Genomic DNA, 24,614 nt, shown 5'->3' with positions numbered 1-24,614 from the left:
CATATAAAAAAGTGTCCCTCCCACAGCTTGCTGCTCAGCTCTGTTCTCTGTTGCTCAAGAGTAGGTTATTTACAGGAAAAAAAAAGATTATCTGAGGGGTATTTCAGCTGAAACATCAAAAAGGACACTTTCAGGGAGCTATAAGAACTAGATTAACTTGTTAAAGTAATGGTATAATATGGGACCTTTAATATAAAACAGGCGGTTTATGCCACTGTTAAAGCTGCTGTTGTTAAAAAAAACTTTAACACCATCTGACTTAATCCATCTGATCAGAATGAAGAATTCAAAAGCTTTGTGGGATAAGTTCATTTAGCTGGTCGCATGTTATTTGTTTCCTATTCTCTCAATTGTCAAAAAATGTATGGGGAAATAACCTTCAGTACATTTGTTTATAAAGATCCAAAAGAGAGCAGTAGCATATGGAACACCCCATGGAGCTGGGAAAACAACATACAGTATAAAGCCTCTGTTTCTCACCATATTAATTACGGTAAAATATGAATACACCGAGCGTAACCGAGCACAGCACATCAAAAGGCTAAAAATTAGATGACAATCAAGCAGATGCCATGACCTAGCATAATCTAGCACCGTCTTAAACAAAACGCAGAAATTATGAGGATTTGCAACCCAGTCATAAATCAGTGCTGGTGAAATACGCTGCCATACGGGAGCTGACAGAGGGTTCACGATGGCAGCAGGTTGTAAATCGTAAAGCCATACTGCAAATGAGGAAACACTGAGCTTGCTTGTTTTACTTGGTGTCAAATTTCTAGTTATTACACATGTGCTCTTTTCATTGAGTTTCCAGGACTGCGGAAATTCACCTTCACTTCCCATCAGACCATTGCTTCCTTAAAATAACCCGCAAGCATGAAAAAGGCAAAGACATAAATAATGTAAACTAAATGCATGTTTTAAAGCCCGACCATCCGTGAAGGAACTTCGCGCTGGAAATAGTCTGTAGCAGTTTGCAAAGTATTCCTTTGATGCCAAACTCCATTTATGGTTAAATTAAATAAAAGCTGCTTTAACATTTAAGAGAATGCAATCATTTTCTTCCACAGGAATCTCAGTGACTTTATAGTATAGTACTTATTTTAATAATAAGCAGCACTAAGTTTTTTTGTTTTTTTTTTCAAATACGTCAGAATAATAAATAATATAAAATAAAATGGTAAAACTCAAGAAAGATTAAATTTTTTAAATGCTTCAGGGTGTACGGTCCATGAAAACTGTACCGATTGTACATGACAACAGTGTAAAAAATAGCAGATTAAATGTGTTTACAATGATACGAAATTTTATTGCTACTGAAAAAATGTCTGATGCAATTTACTATTGCGTTACAAGCATACAGTAATTACTGTAATAACATGTTCCACTAATGAGATCATGGCATTGTTACATTTTTTTGTTTTGTTTTTTAGAAAAAAAATATTCTCCATTGGGGAAAAGTTAAAGCAGAGCTTGATTTTACCATTTTTTATTTTTCTAACACAATTGTAATAAAATAATCCTATTTTTAGTCAATCCATGGACAACTGACTTCAGCTTTCTGGCTACTCATGAGTGGTTTTTCAATACCTTTTCTCACAAGACTGAATATTGTTGCCTTGCATATCACGACACAAAATACCAGCAAGAATCTTTTTTTGCTCATATAACGTACTGAAATATGTCCACAACAAAGTGCACCTATTGTGTAAAATATATGTAAAATAAATATAGTTAAAACCCCCTCCTTTTTTCTGTCTCCATTTTCAACACACCTTTCAAATTTTCCCGTCTGGTGTGATGTCATTCAAGGCAAAAAGGAGAAACTATTTGCATAGCCCTTCTTCTGACTACTATTTTCAGCGCCATCTCATTTCCTGCACTCTGATTGTCTAGAAAAATGCAGTTCCACAGAGGGATTGAATTTATTAGGCATAAATCCAAAGTATTTGTTATAATTTCTTTATAATATTTCATCATTATTTGGTTACTGCTTACTAAACTTCTATTCTGATAAAACCAGCTAAATCAGATAAAGATCACCTTTTCACCCTGTAACAGAGCCCAACAGTGTGTGCTGTAAGTGAGCCATGTGTACAGTGTGTGTGTGGATCATTACTGAAACTATGTTGTGGTCAAAGCCAGCCGAGAGCGCTGATTACAGGGTGCAGATACTTTTAACCCGGCATGACACACAAGACTCGAGGCAATTTAGGAGTACAACCCTCTGACTCTGCCCTACAAGTGAACTGTCACAACATCTAGAGAGACAAATGACGACAGAGCTTGAGACTATGAGATAAGAGATCGAGAAGGAACGAGAATAAATAAGGACGACACTTCGGGACTGTAAACTTGCTACACAAGGATTCTTTAGTACAGTACATTAATGACTCATGGTTCTTCAATCTCTGTTATTATGCTCCAGAATAGGCCAGTCATATTGCTGAAAGCAGCTGTGTGCACACATGGCACATCTGTTCTTTTATCACCTCAACATCCCACGCAATAATAAGTACCTTTGAATCCCAACAGGGAAACAGTACGAGCGGAACGGCTCACATCAAGAGGAGGCTCGGAGTTTGTATTTTCCCAGCTTTGGAAAGGACCCTCTGGCTTTCCCCACCTCAAACCCTTACAGCCCAGCTCCCAAGTTCCCTTAACCGACTCCAACTATCTCTCTGCAATGTTTAAGCCTTGTAATTTAGTCCTGTGGTGAACTTAAAGCGATACAGGAGCGCAGGATAGTTAAAGACGCTGTCCTCCCTGAAGAAAGGCCCACACATGTCTAGCTGCCAGAGGGAACCATGATTAAAAGGTTCTCCTAAAGAGAAGAGTGGAACCACAGCTGGCCGTATGGTCAGACCCACCTCGCGACTCTGGCAGGGGAATCTTGGCACTGCTGAAAAGAAAGGCAAAAACCACAAAAAGCACAAGCAGGAGATCCTGCTTCACAAAGGGCTAACTGCAGAGAGGGCAGTCGTTTCTCGACTCCCGTGAATATAACAGCGCAGAACAGATGTCTGGTGTACATAAGGGACGATGGTGAGAGTAAGTTGAAAGGAACACAACCCGAACAAAGGGGCGAACCTTAAAGCGACCAAATGGCGGATGTGATTCCACATGGGAGCCTCGGGAGCTCAGTTAACCACCAGGAAACAGAATGAATGTAAAGAAGCATACTGCTTTTATGTGTTCTTTTATGTCATGTTTTGTTTGCTTTCTGGTCTGTCTACTGAGGAAGCAGGAAAGCAGCTGCTCTAACCTTCTTCATAAGGCGTGTGGAGTCCTCGCTGATCTGCATGAAGCGCATAATGACGTTGTTCAGGTAGATGTCGCTCAGCGTGGCGTGGTCTTTACTCTCTCGCCTCACCTGGTTCAGCAACAGATACCAACAGTTCACTGGGGAAAGGAGGTTCTGGTCTTTTCTGCAAACAGAAAACAGGAATAAAGTGTAAGAATACCGACAGGCTACAGGACGTATAATGGCTAAAAACAAAACTGAAATATTTTACTCAAAATTAAACTTATGGTCAATAAAATGATTCAGAACCAAGACTTGTACTTTTACTCAACTGTATTACTCATGAGAACTTACAGACAAAATGGCCTTTTTCTCTCCATGTTTTACTTTATATGCAATTAAATTTTTTATTTGGATTCTAGTCCTTAGTCACATTGAATTTAAATCATCATCAACAGCAGCAGGTACTGTTAAAATGTGGGGTATTTGTAGGGGTAAAATGTGGGGAGCTATAATTAAGCAATAAGTAAAAGTACTGAAAAAAATATTATACGAAATGTATCAAATATTTATCAAATCCTTAGTTAAAATATTTTGAACTCAGATGATTTTACATTTTAAGATTCTGATGACACAAAAGCAAACAATGCGGGCAAAAAAATTAACAGTTTTTATTTGATCTAGATTTTGTTTATCTGTAGGATAAATAATATTGCGAGGTGGCACAGAGCTGCCAAAAAAAAAAAAAAAAAAAAAAAAAACCTCGATAGAAACCAAGGTAACACCAGCAAATCAAAATTTGTCTATTCCATTAAAGGACATAAATAAAGTCCTGTGAAACTCAAGGAAGTTTATTCTGTTAATGGAATGTTTGGGGCAGTGTGGAAAGCAGAGATAAGAGAAGATGAAGATTTACACTGTTTTATAAAGCTGTTGAATCCGGTTTAGTTTAGCGAAAGCTTCAGATGTGGCGCAACGTGTTCTGTATGTACTAAGCACTTCCTCGATGTAACCCTTACCACCGTTTATTATTCAATTAACTTATCAATTTATCAGGTTATCCCCAAAAAACCAGGCTGGAGGTGACTGTGGCAAGGAAAGAAACTTTGACATGAACCAGGCATGACTTCTGCAAATCTTTCCAGACCTTTTGCTCACCAGTATGAGCAAATCCTGTTTGTCGCATGCTGCTGAGCCAGCCCTCTCTGCTCACCGATACCAGATGTTTCTATGCAATTTACATGAATTTGATTATATGTAGAATTAAAAGCCCTGAAGCCCTTGGCCGGTTGGCTAGTCGTAACAACAGCCACCGCTCTGATTTGTGTTTATTTGAGATTCACTGAACATTTTATGTCACAGTGGAAGCCTGGACCAAGGTATGGATATCTTCCAAGTCTGTTAGGTAACCAGAAAGCATCCGGACAGATGTTCTCTAAAAGTTATGATTTAAAGGAAAAGAAATGTTGGCTGATAATGTTGTGGTTGTTTTTAATGCTACACCATTAAAGCAGAATACACCAACCACTGCAGAGACGTCAGCCTTCCAGGACACCTCTGAAGTTAACCAACATGATGCAAGAGGCAGTAGCGTCGTTTCTGAAGGCAACAGACGTGCACATTAAACACATATGCATTAAAGTAAAATAAGTAAGGTATTTCTATGACCTCACACTGTTCATAATTCTCACAACGGGTTGAATGCTAGGATAGCTTTGGTCCAAAGCCCAGTCCTGCAAAACAGGCAGCATGTGTCAACACAACACGTGGGGCAACACATCCCAGCCCTGAACCATATGACACGGACATCCACGTGCTGCACAGACAGGCCAGAGAGAGAGAGAGAGAGTGTGTGTGTGTGTGTGTGTGTGTGAGAGAAAGCGGGAGAGAGATGGCTGAGCTGACATTTTCATAGGACACCACAGGATTTAAACCAGAAACAGGAAGTGAATCTCTCGAATGGAATGACAGAATGCATAAGGTGATAAGAAACAATCCATAAAAAAAGTTAAGCGAGGCTGATCAGTCACGTCAGACTGAATGAAATGGATAATCTAATTGAACTAAAAGCCTGGAGACACACACTTTGCAGGAAAAGATTTCAGACTGTGAGAGTTATGGCAGCATGCGCAGGCTTGGTCAGATGGTAATTACCATAAAACCTTTCAAGAGACTCAGTCAGTATCCTGAGTAGGCAGGTGCTGGGACTTTTCTTTCATATTGAAAAACATATGGAAAGCATGTGACTAAGATGAATGGGGAAGTGAAATCCTGCTTAACTTGTGGTTTAAGCTGTATGGAACATAAATTTGGCACACATAAGTCAAAGAAACGGAAACCTGCACAATCATAAACGGCTTATAGGTAATATTTAGGACTGAATTAAGTACTGGCAAGGACAAGGAGTCTGCTTATTCACTGCGTCCAAGGATAAACTGAACAGAGACAAAATGTATGACCAAATATTCAAAGACGCATCCACAAGGGACAAAACCGCAACCCACAACATTCAGGCTATTGAATGTAAACCGTCAGCAGGCCAGCCTATAGGGTTTTCAACCACCATCCCCCAGGACAGCTCAAATAAACAGAATTGTTCTATAGAGATACTCAGGCTGATTACCTAAAAGAAATGTATTGTTTTCATTAGACTGTCTGCCTACGCAGGAGGTGCCAGCTTTTAAACCAGACTACGACTTTCTGCTCTTTTGTTGAAGTTGGTTCAAGCCTTGTATGTTGACACTCGTACGTTTTTACGAGGTTATAACAGTTAACAGTTCACCAGATTAGCAGCCTACTGTATGTTATACATGTTTGAGTTTGGTTACTTTGTAATATTGTCCCGCACCACCAAAATATCTCTGCTTTCTTCAAGCTCTACTCTTGAGAGCATTATAGTACTTGGTGATGCAGTGAGGCGAGTAATCCATAAACCGAACTCTGAATGAATAGAAATGACCATTCCTCGGCGTGCTCTTTCTGACAAAGCAGTGGCTGCTTTGTTCCATAATGAGATGACCTTTTGACCTGGCCATGCAATTTTGCTGCGACCACCAATGACTTCCAGGAGTCTTATACCACACACACTCAAGAGGAACACGACACACCATCACACCAAACTAACCCTGTAAGGCAAAGCCTGGCCACGTCCTACAGTAGACCATGGAATTCAAATACTAGTCCTGAATTTGCCATGTTCTGCACATTTCTCCTTTTTTTTGTTGTTTTTTTTTCTTGCGTACACCCATGCTGATCAAATCTAACCCCCCGTACCTTTATATAAAATTAACTAGTTTAAAAATATAAAATATTATATAAATAAAATCAGTTTGTTCCAGAATGTAACAAAAAACATTAATTTAAAAGGTGTGTCCAAATTTTCCCTGGTGCTGTAAATGATGAAGATCATGTGTCACTGGGCTAAGGGCAAGCGATTGGGTGTCTGCATCGTCAGACAAATGGCGTCTTCATGGTGAATATGGAATTTCTTGAATATGATAGTTATTGACGTAACAGAAATGTCTAGTGAAAGCTATTAAGTCTGATTTATGAGACTAAAGTTCATTAGCAGATTAGTTGCCTCCGGTGTATAAGAAAGAAGAAAGCAAAGCATGCATGGCAAAGGTACACAAAAACAGGGTTGGGAACTACTGTTCCAGGTCAGGAATTTCAGAACATGCTTTTGACATGTTCTGGCACAACAATTGCAAAAACAGGTCAAGAGGACGCAAGGTAAACAGAAAGGGTGGCGGTATCCCAGAAAAAAACAAAATCCAAACTTATATCTCACAGATAAACTATTGTCCAGTCAATAATACAGGTAGCTGAACCCAATGTATGCACTGTACAAATTTGTACAAATCTAATATACAGTACAGTGAGAAGGTATTGAGCCACCCTAATTCCTTCATATTAAATTTAATTATGTGATTTAAATTAAATAAACGGTAACAATGTTGTACTGTAACAGGCTGAAAAGTGCCTTAGAATACAATAAAAAAATTAGTTATGCAAAACCCTTAATTTAGCAGTAACCTCATTTCCCCTCTCATCTGTTCCAAGTACTTAGAATTCAGCATCACCAGTATACTGTACTAATCACAGGCCTGATCATCTGTCATCTACACCTAGTTCTCACTGGTTCATTCCATTAATTAAATGTTTTTTTTTTAATGCTTTAAAAGATTCATAGGTCACTGGGTGGCTTAACAAACAAAAAACATTCCGCTGAAACTGGTTAGGCTAAACAAGTCCTTCAGGAAGCCTGGAGAACTATTCCTCAATGAGAAGAGTCTGGCTCTTTGGAAGCAAAATATGAAATGAGGGGTAGGTTAAGACATTTGGAGAATACTATTGTGAATAGTTGGCATAGTGACTAAACAGACAATAATATTGTCGGCTCATATTTAAAAAAAAAGTTAAGATAATGGTCTTGGTGGCACAGCGGCTTAGTGGTTAGCACTGTCGCCTTGCACCTCCAGGGTCCAGGTTCGATTCGCACATTGGGTCTGTGTGTATGGAGTTTGTATGTTCTCCCCATGCTTGGTGGGTTCCTCCGGGTAATCCGGTTTCCTCCCACAGTCCAAAGACTAGGTTACGTGGCATTCACAAATTGCCTGTTGTGTGCATGTGTGTGTGTGTGTGTGTGTGTGTGTGTGTAGATTAACAACCAGCCCAGAGTGTACCCCGTCTTGTGCCCCAAGTGTTCTGGGATAGGCTTTTTCATTTACATTTTAGGCATTTGGCAGACGACCTAATCCAGAGCAACTTGCATCTTTTTAATCTCATTATACATCTGAGCAGTTGAGGGTTAAGGGCCTTGCTCAAGGGCCCAACAGGGTCAACTTAGTGGTCAACTTGGTGTTCCACAGCTAGTCTTAAAGACTAAAAAAATTAAAGAACTACTAAAAATGCCAAATGTACACAACAAAAAAAAAGAGCCGAAGAGGTGATTTCGCCAACCTAGTCTTGGTCCTCAGTTGGTCCAAAGCTATTGTACACTTTGCCGGCCATAAGCTTCGAAGTTTTAAAAGTACTTTTAAACTGATTTTCAATGAGTTTCTAAGTAAAGAAAGAGACACTCAGTGGATTTAATAAAAGAATGTGTAAAACTGTCAGTCAAATGGCCTCCTGCTGTGAAAGCTGACATAACATTTGGTAATTAAAAACTAAGCAAAACTTACAGTATCTTAGTGCAACTGATAGGATCTTTCATTAGCAAGATGTTTCTCCTACTTTACCCAGCAAACTTCAAAAGCTCCATTGTTGCTGACTCTACAAATCAGTCAGAGCTCAGGTGAAAAATGAAGATATCAGTAAATCACTTTCACTTTTTACCTACAGGAAACGAAACCCGTTCAACAGGCAGGCAGCCAGAGCCAATAGACGCACTAATGGCAGCTAATTGGTCCTCAGAGACCAAATATGGAGTGCTTAGTGGAGGAATTAGCAAACTAGAGTGACAGCTTTTTGAAGAGAACTCGTACTGATGAACTGCCTGTGTGAAGTGCTTTTACTGTACCACAGAATGATCCATAATGATGATACAGCCAATAATATGTGCAATCTGACTAACACCAAAGCAACATGTCCAACACAGAATCCCCTAAATGGACAGAACTGGTGGGCCACATGTTCAGTATCTTTATAAAGGAGGAGGAGGACTTTGGATGTAATCAGATCGTTGCCATCCTCATCCCAGTACGCCTCCCTGAACAAACAGAGCCGGATGTGTTAGTTCAGCAAACAGCTGCGCTCTCCCTCTGTGGATGGGGCCACCACATGGCTATAGAAGAACACTAACCATTGAAAACCAAAAGCTCTGCTGATCCAGCTGCTTTTTTTCCTCCCTGTTTGTGCATGTTTGTGTATGTGTTTTAAGGATCATCACAAACGTAAGGAAGTGTGTTCACATGAGACAACGTACGCTTTCCCCAAAACAGCACAAGGCTGTCAGTGGGATACTAGACGACTACGTCGTTTGAACTCTTGTATCCTCAAATGGATTTCCTCACGTCTAACCTCATGAGTCATTCAGTTGGGCTGCAACAGACAACAGAGATGACCTTTAAATAAAAAGCACAGCTGGAACTTTACTTTAACTTGGTACCAGGCAATACTGTTATCACAAGAGATTAGGATTTGTGTTTTATTACAATATCATAATTTTTCAATAGTCCTGGATTTTGTAAGTAAGACACTTTCCAGATGTTAATCATTATTGCAGTATTAAGCACTACAACTACTAAGCACTTTTTATTGCGTTTAAAGAGGTCCCCTGCAGTCTCACAGGTTTCCTTTGGTTGCAATCACATTATCAATGAGATCCTTAATAGCTGGACAAATAAGCAGCGTGGGTGCCGGAGTCATGCAGGTCTCACATCTGGGCTTTTAGACTCGCCTTGTTGATGAGTGGTTTCAACAGCAAGATATGGAAAATACCCTTACTGACTTTGTAGCAAAAAAATAAAAATAAAAAAATTATATATGCATTAAAACTTAAGTGGCAGAGATACTGTACGTGCCAGCAACAACGCATAGGTCAATGACGATTCATTTATTTATTTATTATTAAATGCTTGTCTTGAAGCCTTGCTGGTGTGTGTTAACGGGGAGGCTTTAAACATTAAGCTGTGCATTTGGGTTTCCAGATATGTCAGGAAAGTTATCATTACATTTATAAAGAGTAAATTTTACCCCTATAAGGGAATAAGGCAATGATGTCGCAAAAACAACATAAACACGTGATCATGTGTATCTGTACTATTTCTTTGCCTATGTGAACCATTTTCTAAATTTTTTGCTTAATCTTGTTTGTCTATTATATATTGGTAAAAATGAACTGCAATGCCAAGTTGTCATATAACCCCTCTCCTGAAATTAACTATAAAAAGAGATGATTCCAGCCTCCTACACACAGTATGACTGTAGATCAATCCCTGCTATCCGTTATCATCCAGATGAGGTTCCCTGTTGAGTCTGGTTCCTCTTAAGGTTCCATCCTATTGACATCTCAGAGAGTTTTTTACTTGCCACTGTCGCCGTCGTCCTCGGCTTGCTCATCAGGGACAATCTTATCATTTTGATTCATACACATTTACATTTCATACAAACTTAAATAATTCTTTTGATTGTGTAAAGCCGCTTTGCGACAATGTCAATTGCTAAAAGCGTTATACAAATAAAATTGAATTGAATTGTGAAGACAAAAGCAAGACACAAAGGACTTTTGGGTGATTTAATAACATTGGACACTGAAAGACAACACCTACACCTTGGTCCCACCGTTTTCTTTACCATACATATACCTATGGCCTGAGGCAAAACAAGGAGGGTTTCCCGTTTCTAGGAGTTTCACACATATTCAAATGGCATGCATGAGTATTTAGACTGCCTCCACTCTGACAAGCCTGTATATCACAGAGTGAAAACGGAGACTCGTGGCCGTTACAGTCAGACTCACAGCTGCTGGACTCATTCGGGTCGGCAGCAAGCCGTCTGCTCTATTTACAAAGGCCTAAGGCAAACAGCCGTTAGATATTTTCCTCCCCAACCAGTTTAAACCTCATGCAAACGTGGGCCTGTCTTGTTGAAAATAGTGAACTCTGACAGAACAAGAAAGACCACAGGCTTGTTTTAAAAGCATTTCATCATTCTTGCAGCTTTACTGTACTGCCATGTAGCCCAGCGTCATCACTCATGGAAAACTTTCAAGAGAAATAGGACTCCTAGTGCGTCTAGTAGTGCTGAACATTTTGTATGTACCACAATATTTCATTTTCACTGTAAGCAAAGTGTTTACAGAGGGTTCCAAAGCTAGATTTATAGTTCATTGATTTTCACTCTAAAGTAGTCAAGCTGAATTTTTAATGACTGCTGCACAGTAATGCTACAAGAAAATAAAAGACTACAATTATTTCATTAAATATCAATATGCAGTAGTTGTGCTCATGTGAATAACTGACACACAACTCTGTGTCCCAATACAGAGAACGCACCTTTACTGTACCACCTTTAAATCAGTCTTCACGAAATATTGACTGTGTTCACAAAGTGTTAGTTTCTGAGACTCCACCTTTTGGATGCAGATGTTCAGAAAGTAAGAAATAAAAAGGTCTATTTTAAGGTCAATGTGTTGAAAAACCATAATGTGGCATCAATCTTCATTCGTACTTTAATCAACAGGAGGAAGAATATTTCGGCCTAAGTGTTATTTGCAATCAAAAGAAGAAGTGTCTTGTTCATATACGAAGAAGCCACAAGGTCTCATGAATAAACCTGCAATCAGTCAGTTAACTACTCATCAGTTTTCTTGTTGTGACACATGTTGTGTGTCACAGAACGTACTTGTATTGTTGGTGGTCCTTGGTGCTTCTAGTCTTGGCCATGAAGCGCTCAGCCAGCTTCTCCAGGTTGCGGGAATACTCCATCTCGATCTCAGCCTTCTTGCGGAAGAAGTCCTGGAGGTCCTGCAGGAGCTGGACCCTCATCTCCGTCTGCTGCTCCAGACATTTCTGCTGCTCCACTAGTTGAGCTCGGATCTCTGCACACAAACAAGGAAAAACATTCAGACCCAGACAAGTAAGAGCCCCAGAGGGCTCGTCTAAAAACTTAATTCACTAGGCTATAAAGTGGGAGTAGCTAGGAAATTATTAATGCATGACAAGTAAATTTGATAGCTAAGTGCATCGATGCTGATGAATACGAATGAAAAAGTTTATGGAGCACATTGTGCTTGAGGTCTTTATAAAAGGGATAAACTGTTGACCACTTTCAGGTGCTGTTTTTCTTAAAATGCAAGAAATAAAAAAAAAAGAAATGAGGCTAGTGTTCCCCCCCCCCAAGAGTCACATGTTACCGGCGATGCGATCTGACGTCACTCCACTTAATGGAAGCTTTTTTTAACCAAACCATGTCCCACTTCCTCAGTTAACATCTCACCTGCCATTAAGAATATAAAGAACGGACTTCATTAATGCTGCGGCTCCCAGAAGCCCCGCTGCTCTGCACTCCACTAAACACAGTAAGTGCAGTTGCTCTCGTATTTCCCCTAAGAGGCCTGCCATGTTTAATGGATTTCACATAACCTGACATATCAGACCCTGACGTTTCCAGTACAGCAAAAACAAATTAATGAGGTGATCTTTAAGTCTATGTGCTTAAATTAAAGGTGGCGGTAATGTCTTCATTCAAAAATTAAGCCTTTTAAATCATGTGAATGAATATGAATGAAAAAACAATTTACTGTCAGAAGATGCTCTTTACATGACTTTTTACATTGACCTCTTGGCTGTGCTGTGGTGTTTGACTGATCCTTTGGGTGTGTGGGTTGCAGGTCGAGCCTCGGTGAATCGGACCTGTTTGCCCGGTGCATTCCATGCATGGTCAATCAGATTGAGATCTGGGGAATTTGGAAGCCGGATCAACTACCTTGGACTTTTTGCCTGCTAAGCCACATAAGCAGCAGACTGTAATGCACTGGGTGTCCTTCTATTGTGACCAGCATTAACTTTTTCCAGCACTATGTGCTACTTTGTCTGGCTTTTCTGTGGGATCGGACCAGATGGGCTAGTCTTTGGGCCCCGACAGGCATAGATAAGCCTTGGGTGGCCCACATCCTTTACTGGTACGTAATTGATAATGTTAGTAAATGTACCTGGCAGTCGTGTTAGCATTGTGGGTGATCAGTGTAATGTATGAAAATGACGTCCAAAGTTTGCGGTAATGAAACCTACTGGATTCTAACCGCCAGTAAACAAAGAAGAAGAAAAAGATGATGACATCAGGCATCATGGTATAATATTTTCATCATGTGATTAAACCTGAACCATAACCTTTTAGCCTTAAAACAAACTCTGCACGCTACTTGAGCTCCATTTAAATTGAAGATAAAAACATGGAGGATATAATTTAATGTATAATGTAAATATAAGTAGCACACTAATGAAGAAAACAGTGATAAAAAAAAAACAGACAAATCTGGCACTTCAAAGCCCTGGTTTAAAGTTTACTCTGCCTGTCTTGTCCTTCATCACCTCTTGGTATCAAATAGCCCTTAGAGACAAAGAAAATTCCTCAACCCATGAGGTCACCTGTATAGTAAACATCTGTGCGGCGTCATAGTGCCTGGTGTGTGTGTGTGTGTACATGATCAAAGCCCCTGTGATCTACTTCAAACACAGACAGTTGAGGACACCTGTGCACCCATCTAATCCTACACAAACAAAAAGTGTAAGTAAGAGTGAACTGCAGTCCAGAAAAAGAATGCCGAAGTCAAGAAAATGGGAGCAAGAAGGAGAAAACGATATGAGGCATGATTGGGTGGTGAAAGTAAACCTGTGAGTGGTTTAAACGGTGTGTGTTAAACAGAAACACAGGGCTGTAGTGGTTAAAAAAGGGGGTATACTATGAATTGTGATCAAGTTACCTTAGGAATATTTCTTGGAAAAAAAGGGACTTGTGGCTGAAATTCTTTGTTAAATAAGAGCATGAAAGAAATAAACATAAGGTTTATTATTCACCATAATTTTTTTAAATATCAGACACATTTTAACACTCAATAAACTGAACATTCCATCATGAATTTCAATGAGGAGTTAAATATTATAAAAACTATAAACCACATCTCTACCTGTCTAGATCTATAATAATATATAGTAAATTTATATTTCACAAAAAAAAAATCACTTGTGTGTTAGCAGACTACGTCATCAAACTTTAACGCGTGAACAGGCCGACACAAGAGACAAGGAGATTGGTCACAGTAGACAGTCGAGGTACCGTAAATGCTCATTAAACAGCACAATATACTGTAGAATAAAGTACGGTTCAATTGGGCAAAACAATATGAATAAGAAGCCGTTTAATTCAGGTGTCTGCCCAGTGGACATCATTGTGGCACCTGATTCCTAAACAAAAAGTCTCTTTTTTGCTGCAAATAGTATCTGATGTATCCCCTTTGAGGGCCTCCCTAAACAAAGGGAAACTAGCCACCACCTCTTTCATCATGGGAAATAGGTTGTGAGTGGCCACTCGACTATTCCTCTGATGGCAGATGTGGCGGATAATAAAAAAAGTTTTCTGTTACAAAAAGTAAAGCTGCACATTAATTGCACCAAAGGAAAAAAAAATGTTACAGTTATATCAGTTTGTATAGATGTCTTCACAAGCTGCTTTACAAAATTCCAGATGTAGATTTAGATTCCCAATGAGCCAGAGGTGACGCAGGATAGTGGGATTCACGATCCTTTTACTCTTTATCTGGATGTTGAGTCATGTCAAACGGACTACTTCTTAGTTCAGTAGAAACATTTTACTACTACTATCCATGGAACTTTCTCAGTCTAAGCTAAGGTGGAAAGTTCATCGTATTTAAGCATTTACCTCCTTAGTTAATACTATAAGACTAAACGGTTCTACAGTTTGGAAGGATTTTTAACAGACTGTTGGTAGCTTTATGATTACAGCAGCAACTGTATAGTTTAGTTGAGTGTCAAGAGTTATCTAGGCCATAAAATACCAGAATCCCTGATTGTAAAGGGGCTGATGATCAGTGGCACCAGAAATAGCTCCAGCAGACACAAGAGCATGCATATTGTAAAGGCCTGTCCAGCACCAGATCACCATCCGTTTTAAACCACTGCAGGGAATCACAGCCTACGCTTTCCCAAACAAAAAGATCAACATACAACAGTCTAATTAACAATGTCAGACTTGGGATTTGTGTAAAAATCTGCTCACAAGGTCAAAAGCTTTGGAGTGCTAGGTCACTGTGCTGTGGATGGAAAGATACACTTTATGTATACAGTATAAATATACTGCATATTTACTGAAGCATCAGTAATGCATAAATAAAAAATAATAATTACGGTACGGTCAGAAAAGGCCAGAAAAAGTACCATTAATTTTTTATATACAAGCATGCATTATATGCATAAATATATAATGGGTAATGAGTCATTACCCTACTAACTGCTATAGTCTCCTATCAACTCCTATCAATAAAGACCATGCATGCTTTTACATGTATGGGGCTTGGAAAACGCATCAGACACCAGCTAAATTCTGTCAAACATCTAAAAAGCTGTTTTATTGTAGCTTTACAATAACAAATATATTTCATCAAGACAATATAAAGAATGATTATATTAACCTGTTAAGCTTGCCTTGGCTTTCTAGAAAGATCATGTTAGATAGCTAGGTAGTTAGATTTTAACAAACATGTTTAACAAACATGGCCACAAAATTACTGCAGATTATGACTAATTGCAGAAATCAAAATAGTCATTATTGTTTTTATACTTTGGTAATGTATACATATAATAAAATAAAGTTGCCATGTCTATACATTATTAGCGAAAAAATAATTTGGGAGGACGCAAAATGAGTAATAGAAAAAATAAGAATGGTTTTAGGAAATTTTTGTCCATCTGTTTGTCTAATTATTTGTGCACGCATCACAAAAAACTACTAAACAAATATTAATGGGGTTCATTTGGGGTGTATTTGGCCGAGCATGAGGTAACATATAGACTTTGTTTCATCGCAATTGGCTCATGGGAAGAGAAGATATGCTACTTTGAAATTTTAATTCAAAAGAAAAAAAAAAAAGACATTGGAAAAATCAAAATTATAGTTTTTTTCTCAAAATTTAACAGATGTTGCAGTGCATTTTTTAAATACGCGCTTATGAGTATGCAATTGAAATCTACTTAATTAACACGATGACACAGCTTTATTCCGGGCACTTCATGGTAACATGCGCAATTCATCTGCACATTCATAAGCGCGTTTTAGAAAATGTCATCTGTTGAATTTTAAAATGAACTACAATTTATATGTGAACAAAGTCGCGGGTATATCTGGTTAGGTTTAATAAATTTGAATTAAATCATTAAATAGTAGCCTGGTTGTACTCCAGTTTTCTCCCAAATTCAAATTTGAATTAAATCATTAAATAGTAGTCTAGTTGTAGTCCTGTTTCCTCCCGTAATCAGAGACCTACAGTGTTGGCTGATTGGCATGTCCAAATTGCTTGTAGTGTGTGATTGTCAGCGTGTGTTTCTGCCATGCCTTCTTCTGACTAAAGTTAGTATATGTACAGTATGTGTGTGTGTGTGTGTGTGTGTGTGTGTGTGTGTTTGAGAGAGAGAGAGAGAAAGAGTCACCACTAACGGTTCACAGTTGAGGGAATTCCCATTAGGATTATGGCATGTGTTACGGAAGTAACAGGACACGCTTATGATCATGTTTCAGTCAGTGTAACATTAAATACAAACCGCCGCAAGTCACATGGGAGTCAACTACAGGTCACATGGGAGTCAACTACATTCCATTTAAAACTATCCATGTAAAAGCCTTTTCTTATTAGGTTAATTTGTATTGTATAATGACAAATTCAATTGTGAAACAAGCAGTTTAAAAAAGAAGACAAGGCAACAGAGTGTGATGCTGTTAATTATATATACTGCTTTGAATAAGTGCTGCTTTCTATAAATGATTTCGCTTTATAATTCTTATTTCACTTTCCAAATCCCAAAGAGCCCTTTATGAGGTTTATAGCTCATATGTGAAAACTGCTATCATCTACTTATTTTCCAGAGAGGACAACAGATTGAAACCAAACCACAGTCCTCTCAGCACACTGAGGCTCTATAAATAATGCAAAACCCTAGTCCAAGATGCTCCACACTAACAATGTTTACAGACTTAGACATTAAAAACTTGAAAACTTCCAATTCTTCTTTCATCACTAATTATCATTAATGTTTGAGTCAGATTTGTTAAAACTAAGTAAATGACAAATTTTCATTTAGTATGATAATTTACATTGTAGCTCAGACATATGACTTTTGGCATGAGAGCTATTTTTTAATCAGATAGCTAATGGACTAGCTAATGTAGTTAATCTTAGTCATGGGTCTAAATATTATATTTAGGGGGGAAAATTGAGACGATTACAAAGGAATTCAAGACTGCAATACTGACAAACTACTTCTGTGTGCTTGTAGTAAAAGGAAGCCAGTTTATTAGCTGGTACCTAGCTGACTGTTTAGCTAATACTAGTAATTGCTGTAAAAGTATATTTTAAAAGCTTTAGATTCAGTTTATGGTGGATTTTAAGACAATGATACTAAAATTTAATGTCTGTCTAGTTGTGATATAATTTAACTATTCTACAAGCAGTCTGCTAGCTCTCTATCTAATTTAGCTAATGCTAATGAATGCTGTCAATGTACAGTTTCATGATTTTAAGCTTTTCAGTTAAAAACAGGTTAGGATTTTGATGCAAATCAAGCCTCGGATACTGACATATTACTCATGTCTACATGTGATAAACAACCTTGCTTTTATTAGCAGTTATCTCGCTGACTAGCTAAGTGAGATAATTGGATTGAGTTAAAATAAACTGCTGAGAACATGATGCTGGTAAGTGTTTTACAAAAAGTAGGAAAAACTTATTAAACTTAATATGCTACATTTTTTTTAATGGTTTAAAAACTACTAAATGTACTTTTGCTTTAACCTAGACTTCCTTTCTAAGAGGTCAAATAAAAAGCCTTTTTTGTTTGAGTGCTAGCCTACGTACTTCACTAACAGCAGGATGGTAGGGGCTGTATTGCTATTAGCCTATTACCATTTCCCGAGAAGTTTGTGGTCACACACACACACACACACACACACACACTGGCGCGCACACACAGAGAGAATGGAAAAGTATCTTTCAAACTTCTGCTTATGTAGGGCTTAAATCTAATTGGGTTTGTGGGTTAATAACCACTAGTGCACTTCCCTTTGTTTTTAGTCTGGTGCTGGATTAGCAAGCAAAAAAAACAAAAAACAAAAAACCTAGAAGAATTATAGTGTATTTTGCATTTAAGCATGGATTATTTTTGTCACTTTTACCTCATCTGAGCTCAACAGGCAAATAGGTCAAGTGTTAAATGATGACGATAAAGCAGACATAACAAATAAAGAAGATGTATGAGGGATCAATCATTGTGTGTGATGATGGCACCCCATCAAATCCAAGCTAAATAAAAGAGCACAGCCTTATAGGAGGAGCACAAGATATAGGAGAAACAAGCAGACTGTGAAGGAAAAGGTGTTTGCTCAGCTGCTGCACGATATCCTGCATGTCTGTTTATGCTGGATAGGGATATGAACTTCTTATTTAAGAGAAATGTGGAGAAAGCAGAATGCATGGAGCAAAAAATATTAAACGGAGGCTAAACTTATCGGCAGATTAAGCATATGGTATACAGTAGCGCTGTGTGTCCGCTTTCATCAATAGACTGAAAACTCTTGGTTCGGAATTACTTTTCCATCTGCTGCGTTGCTAAATCGGGACGAGGAAGTACCTAAGGAAGACTAGAGTGACGACAGGAGGTGAGGGAGTGGGTGAGCGATGGCGTCCTGTGCATGTGAGAAATATGCTGCAGTTGTTGTCCCTCGATCTCCATCCTGTTGACTTGGAATTGTGTAAAAATTTCAGCATCAAACCAGAAGAACTTCAAATTTTTAATTATGTTTCTAAACATTCATCATATGTCTATACTTGCACACATCTACCTGAATAGACACTTAAAAATATTTACTTAAGAAAAAGGCTTTCTTTCAAACTTAAATCTTGTCAAAACTGCAATGCACATTCCTAAAGAGAATAGTTAATACCTATCTTTAAGGCATTAAGCCACTGCACTACAATTCTGCAGCACAGAGCATGTTTTTCTTACTATCCTGAGCCAGGTTTGTAGGCATTCCATAGCAATCCGTGTCCAGGAGGAAATGCCGCTGGAACCGGTGCTCAACAGGCTCACAGCTGCACGGTGAATAGGACCCTGTTGAATCTAGACTTTACCTGAACTCACAGTGTCACCCTGACTCCTAACTTAGACCCACTCTAACATTTGTAGCTAAAATCCAATGGTAGGTTGAGGGTCTAGAATAAGATATGATAAAAAAAAAAAAATGAAATAAATAGCAGGGTAAACACAACACTAAACAAAACTACTTTTTTGGTGGGGTGGGGGGTTGGGGGTTCTCCCTAATTTAGTCGTGTCCAATTCCTCCCACCATCCCTACTACTACCACTCAGTCGGGAGGGCTAAAGACTTACGTGTATCCTCCGAACCACAAGACGCAAGCCGACTGCATCTTTTTCAGGGGGTGGCATAACACAGTCGGAGGACAGCGTTATCCGCTCCTTCCGCTTGCGTAAGCCCACAGACGCCCCTGATTGGCTATAGAGACATGGTTAATGTAAGAGCACCAAGTACCTCTTATCCCGCCCCTCTGAAAGAGCTCGGCCAATCAGCTCTCTCTAGACATCCGGCTGCGAGAAGTTACAGCATTGCCCTTGAACCAAACCGGCCATCTCCGGATGATAGGGCAGGCACTTTAACATTGCGCCACTCGAAGGCCAAATGTAAACAACTTTAGTAGCAAATAGTTAAAGTGCCTTGCAGTTTTTAATTCCATTTTTTCAATTTTGCTGAAACATGTCAAAACAAATTTGCACAATATGTCTAACATCTAAAAAGGTCCAAAATATTGTTCGATGGCGACAATATTAAAAAGTTAATTAACGCTACCAGTCCAGAAAAAAAAAAAATCGGAAATCTAATTGCCTTACATAGTATACCAGTTGCAGAACTGGTTGCAATACATAGTATAGCTGCATATATTATAGAGGGGGAAAATAGATTCAGACGTCACAAAACAAATCACTTCACTAAAGGAGAAAATCGTCTCTTCTGATACGTTATGGGTTTTCACATAAAAGTCATGGGATTGTTTTAGAGAACACTTGTCCCACAAAGTCTGGTTAATTTTGATCAGTGAGAACGGAATCGTTTCACACTCGGGAACCGTTACTGTTGGGAAAGGTGGTCTCGAGTAATCACATATCATACGTGTAAAGTGCAAGTGTGCCCGAGAATGGTGTCCAAAAACAATGGAAACAGTCCAGGGGGTGCGTGGTGAGAGGAGAGCAACAGTTAGTGCCTAATGTGAAATTCAATGGTCTTGTCCTCAGAACATACAGATGTTCCTTGATAGCCGGCAATTAAAATACTGATACCTTTAAATACTTTTTTGCTTATAAATCCAGACTTTTGGAGCACCCTGTATCATGTCAACTTTGGTAGGTACCTTGAGACAGCTAAAAACAGGTACTCATTACTCTATGCACTTTCTAGCAGAACTGAAGACTCATGTGCCACACAACAAAAAGGACAGGAATAAAAACCCACACAGAACTTTTTTGTGCACTGTTTGCCCATGACGACATCGGACACTTTACTTTTGTTTGGGGAATGATGTCAGTGTAGAGAATGCTAACACAGGGCTACATATCACATTTCCACCCCCAGGAAGGTGTTTCAGCTGTGGCCAAATGGAGGACTGGACTTGCTAAGACAAGTCACACCAAAGAGAGACCGTTTCCCACGTGTTCCCCACCCCGTGAGACATTCAGCTCATGTTATGTAGTAAACTATACTGAAGCTAAGAGCTCATGAACCTCCTGTAATTAGCTCTTTTTTTTTAGTCATCCAGAAGACACCCTAAACAAATCCCAATCTGTGCATCCATTCTTAAGTTCATGTGCCCGTCCATACTCAAGGATCAAAAGGATGTTTTGATTTTACGGGATAAAAGAAGCTCTTAAAAACAACACCGCTTCAGTAAGCATTACGATAACACTGAGCTGCTCCAAAGCTCTAGAGAGCAGGTCTGAAGTGAGGAATAGTTTCAGAAATCCCCAGCGTTCATCGCCAGAGGGATCTGAGTGAGACCAAGTAGGTCTAACCGGCCACACACACGGCCACGGCCTTTAAACACACACCTGCATAGTTTCATTATTCCATATGCTCTTACACATACACACAGACACTCATACATGCTATTTCCAATACAGTTACACCTGTGCGGTACTGAGACAGTTCAAACACCTGCACACACACACACACTAAGCATAATACTAGCTATATCATTCAACAGACTAAATCTCCTCGGCTTATCAACACCTGGTCATATTTTTCTAGGAGTACCAAAAGGATTATTCATACTTAAACTATATGTACAGTATATGGGAATATCATGACTAGTCACACTTATAATACTTGGCCCAAGTACAGTGCCATGAAAAAGTATTTTCCCCTTTCTGAAATTTTTTTCTTTGCATATTTGTCACACATTTTAATAACTGAAATCATCAAGCAAACATTAATATTACATGAATATAACCAGAGTAAATACAAAACTTTTAAATGATAATTTCATTTATTACGGGAAAAAAGCTATCCAGATCTGCCTGGCCCAAGGTGAAAAAGTAATCCCCTTTCACATCAATAATATTGTTGCGTGCCAGAGTAGACGTCTATATTTACATTCTCCAACACAGTAGGTGGCAGTATTAAGAGAATGTTTTTACTGAAGTATCAAAAACAAAGAGAAGAAGGACATCAACCTTACTACTTTGCCTAATATTATTGATATAATTTTTTTTTTATAATAATCACTCCCTCACATGCCTTTCTACTTTATCTCCAATTCAGCGTATAAAATTGAAAGGTGCTGATGCACATGTAGATTTCGGAGGAGACAGGTGGTGTTCATGAGGTGCACTTCTGCCTTTAAAGTACAGTTGGCTTTCATATTTGACTTGTCCTCCTGATGTCCAGACCTTCATGAACATGCTCTGATATCACCGTCACTGAAGCACCACTGACAAGCTCAAAACAAACCATCTGCGGTTAACATTTACACCTTACAAAGACACAAAGATCTAATTGAACAATGACCATAAGACAGTATGAGTAGCCGGCTAAATGAGGCTTTGCGCAAACTGACCCGTAAGGCCATGAAACTGATAAAAAAAAAAAGCATGTAGCTTAGGAAGTGCAATGACTAAACCACAAGCCTAATCATACAGTAAGTACACCATGTTTTCAATCACTCAGGGACAGGACATAGACCTGTACAGGCAGCACACAGGATTCTGCAAAATTCTGCATAAATTTGACTCATCATGTATTAATATCAACAATACAATGTCCTGTCCTTTTCAATCTATTGAACCTGATCAAACGCTGAATGACTGTGAAATATGTGGACTTCTGGGTTTATCAGTTTATCAGTCAAAAGGCTATGCAGATTCTGGAGATTTAATCAATGTGATAGTGAGGAAGCAGGCTGGGTGGTCCTTTTCTGCTGAATAAAACAGTGTCATCATTATTAAAGTCTGGTCTTCACAACACTATTTTGTTTTGATTAAAGGAGATTTCTTAGGAAAGGATTGTTAAGAGTTTGGCTCACCAGTCTACCATCGCACGGCTAGTGTACAAATGTCCAGACTACTGCGACTAGTTCTGTGTACTTATAAGTCAAAAATAGAACTTTCCAGCTTAAGTGAAAAAAAAAAACACTGTCTTTTAAACATAAGAACCTCATCCAAACAAAGGAATAAAAGGTCGCCAGTGTGTCGTGGTTTGGAGATGTTTTGGTGCAGTTGGACCAGGCGGTTTAGCATTAGTCGCCAGGTTTCCATTAATGATTATTAAATCAAAAATGTGGGGAAAATAAATAAATAAATAAAAATCACATCTCCAAGGTTAGGGGTTCAAATCTCACCTACAGTCTTGTGTGTGTATGTGTGTGTGTGAGAGAGAGAGAGAGAGAGAGAGAGAGAGAGAGAGTGTGTGTTCGGTGGGCTTCCTCTCACAGTCCAAAGACATGCAGTGTAGCCTAACTGGAGGTTCCAAATATCCCACAATATGTGTGTATATGCGTGTGTGTGTGTGTGTGTGCGCGCGTGTGCTTGTGCCCTAGTTTCGATTGGCACCCATATCCAGGGTGTACCCTGCCTTGTGCCCGAAGTTTCCTGGTATAGGCTCCTGGCAACTCTAAACAGAATAAGCAATACACGGTAGACCATGTATAGATGGATAGATGAATGATTTGAAATGTTTACAGATGTAGACAAATCAGACTGTAATATTGTTCATGTTTCGATAAAACCCATTTCTCAGTTTACCCCTTGTAAAAATAATAAATATATGTCAGGATATGTAATGTTGCACCATTTATCATGTGCCACTACTTCGACAAAAGGGCTTTATAAATTTTAGGCTGCTCTCTCACTACTCACGGATGATTTGTAGCGTGCCAGGGTAAGATTGTTACCCTCCCCATTCCTCTCCCCAACTAGCTTTCACATTAATAATATTGTTTCGTCCCAGACTGCTGTATATTTACACTCGTATGCATAGTATGGTTTGTGAGCTGTCAATAAACACAAAAAAAAAAATTCAGCTCTGTGCTATACCTGGGATTACTGATATTCTGCAATATTTTTATTTGCCTACCTACTTTATTAGCTATGGCTGTGTAGGGTTGTGTTGCGCACATGGAGATTACTGTAGGTGTTAAAAGGTGTTCTCGAGCATTGTTGTATGCTGATCCATGCCCAGGCACATCAAAATTTGGGATCAAGTGTACTGGAATCTGTGCCAAAGCCAAGCGTGGGAAAGGTTGATTGCATTTAACCCATGTGTTTCTCAAAGGTATACAACTAAATCTTTGCAGGTGGACAGCAAAGGCCAGAAAGGTTAGGATGGTGAACATCGAAACAACAGCAAGAAAAACTCAATTAAGGAAAAGACATCAATCTTTTATTATATAGTCTTATCATTTCAAGTGCTAAATGCCGTTATGTGATGGACATCGCTTACTGCAGAGATTCACAGAGACAGAAAATGTGTAGCCGGGGATTAGTGGTGTAAATAGTTTTTGCCCTTTGCATCAGGGGAAAATAGGAATGCTATGTTGAACACAACTTATTATTATTATTATTATTATCATAATCCATTTTTAAAAAGCTAAACTTATGAGAGAGCAAGTATCTTTTGGTAGTGGAGTCTATTTAACGTAAATGAGTTTTAACATAAAACATTATTAATATAGTGTAACTAAACACACCAAAACTGTTAAAGGAAACCCAACCTCTAAACTCACACATCAGTTGGCCAAATAAAATGGCCTAAAAAAAAGAAGAAAAGAGGAAAATCCATTGATAAAATGATGTCGAAAGTTCACAGACATTATGTAATATTCTTATTCCCAGAAACTAAGTGCGAGCAATAAGCAACACAATATCCAGCCATTATGCTAATTGGATTTAAATACTGTTGAGCCTCTTCCTGTCTTTCACAACATTCTGAATCAGCAGCTCTGGTCCTAATAGTCCTCTTCCTGCACTAAAGCTCACTGCTCATTACAGTGCAGACGGTGTTGTGTAATATTACCGTAACATTCAGTTTAATCAGATCACATCTGACATGCTTTTTTTTTGTTTTGTTTTTTTACATTT

The 24,614-nt window shown here is 38.7% G+C and overlaps 1 protein-coding gene across 4 annotated transcripts in view; it reads right to left on the bottom strand.

The window, feature by feature from the left end:
• srgap1a (SLIT-ROBO Rho GTPase activating protein 1a) overlaps positions 1–24,614 on the bottom strand; it is an 86,038-nt gene that overhangs the window by 46,447 nt on the left and 14,977 nt on the right. For all 4 annotated transcript variants that reach the window (XM_053500060.1, XM_053500059.1, XM_053500058.1 and 1 more), the window contains exons 2-3: positions 11,591–11,786; positions 3,266–3,428 (exon numbers count right to left, since the gene is read on the bottom strand). In XM_053500060.1, the coding sequence (XP_053356035.1) occupies positions 3,266–3,428; positions 11,591–11,786 (359 nt within the window). The remainder of the gene's footprint in view (positions 1–3,265; positions 3,429–11,590; positions 11,787–24,614) is intronic.

The sequence above is a fragment of the Clarias gariepinus genome, chromosome 7 (assembly GCF_024256425.1).
Source record: "Clarias gariepinus isolate MV-2021 ecotype Netherlands chromosome 7, CGAR_prim_01v2, whole genome shotgun sequence".
Taxonomy (NCBI): Eukaryota; Metazoa; Chordata; class Actinopteri; order Siluriformes; family Clariidae; genus Clarias; species Clarias gariepinus.
This window is presented reverse-complemented; position numbering and strand designations above follow the sequence as displayed.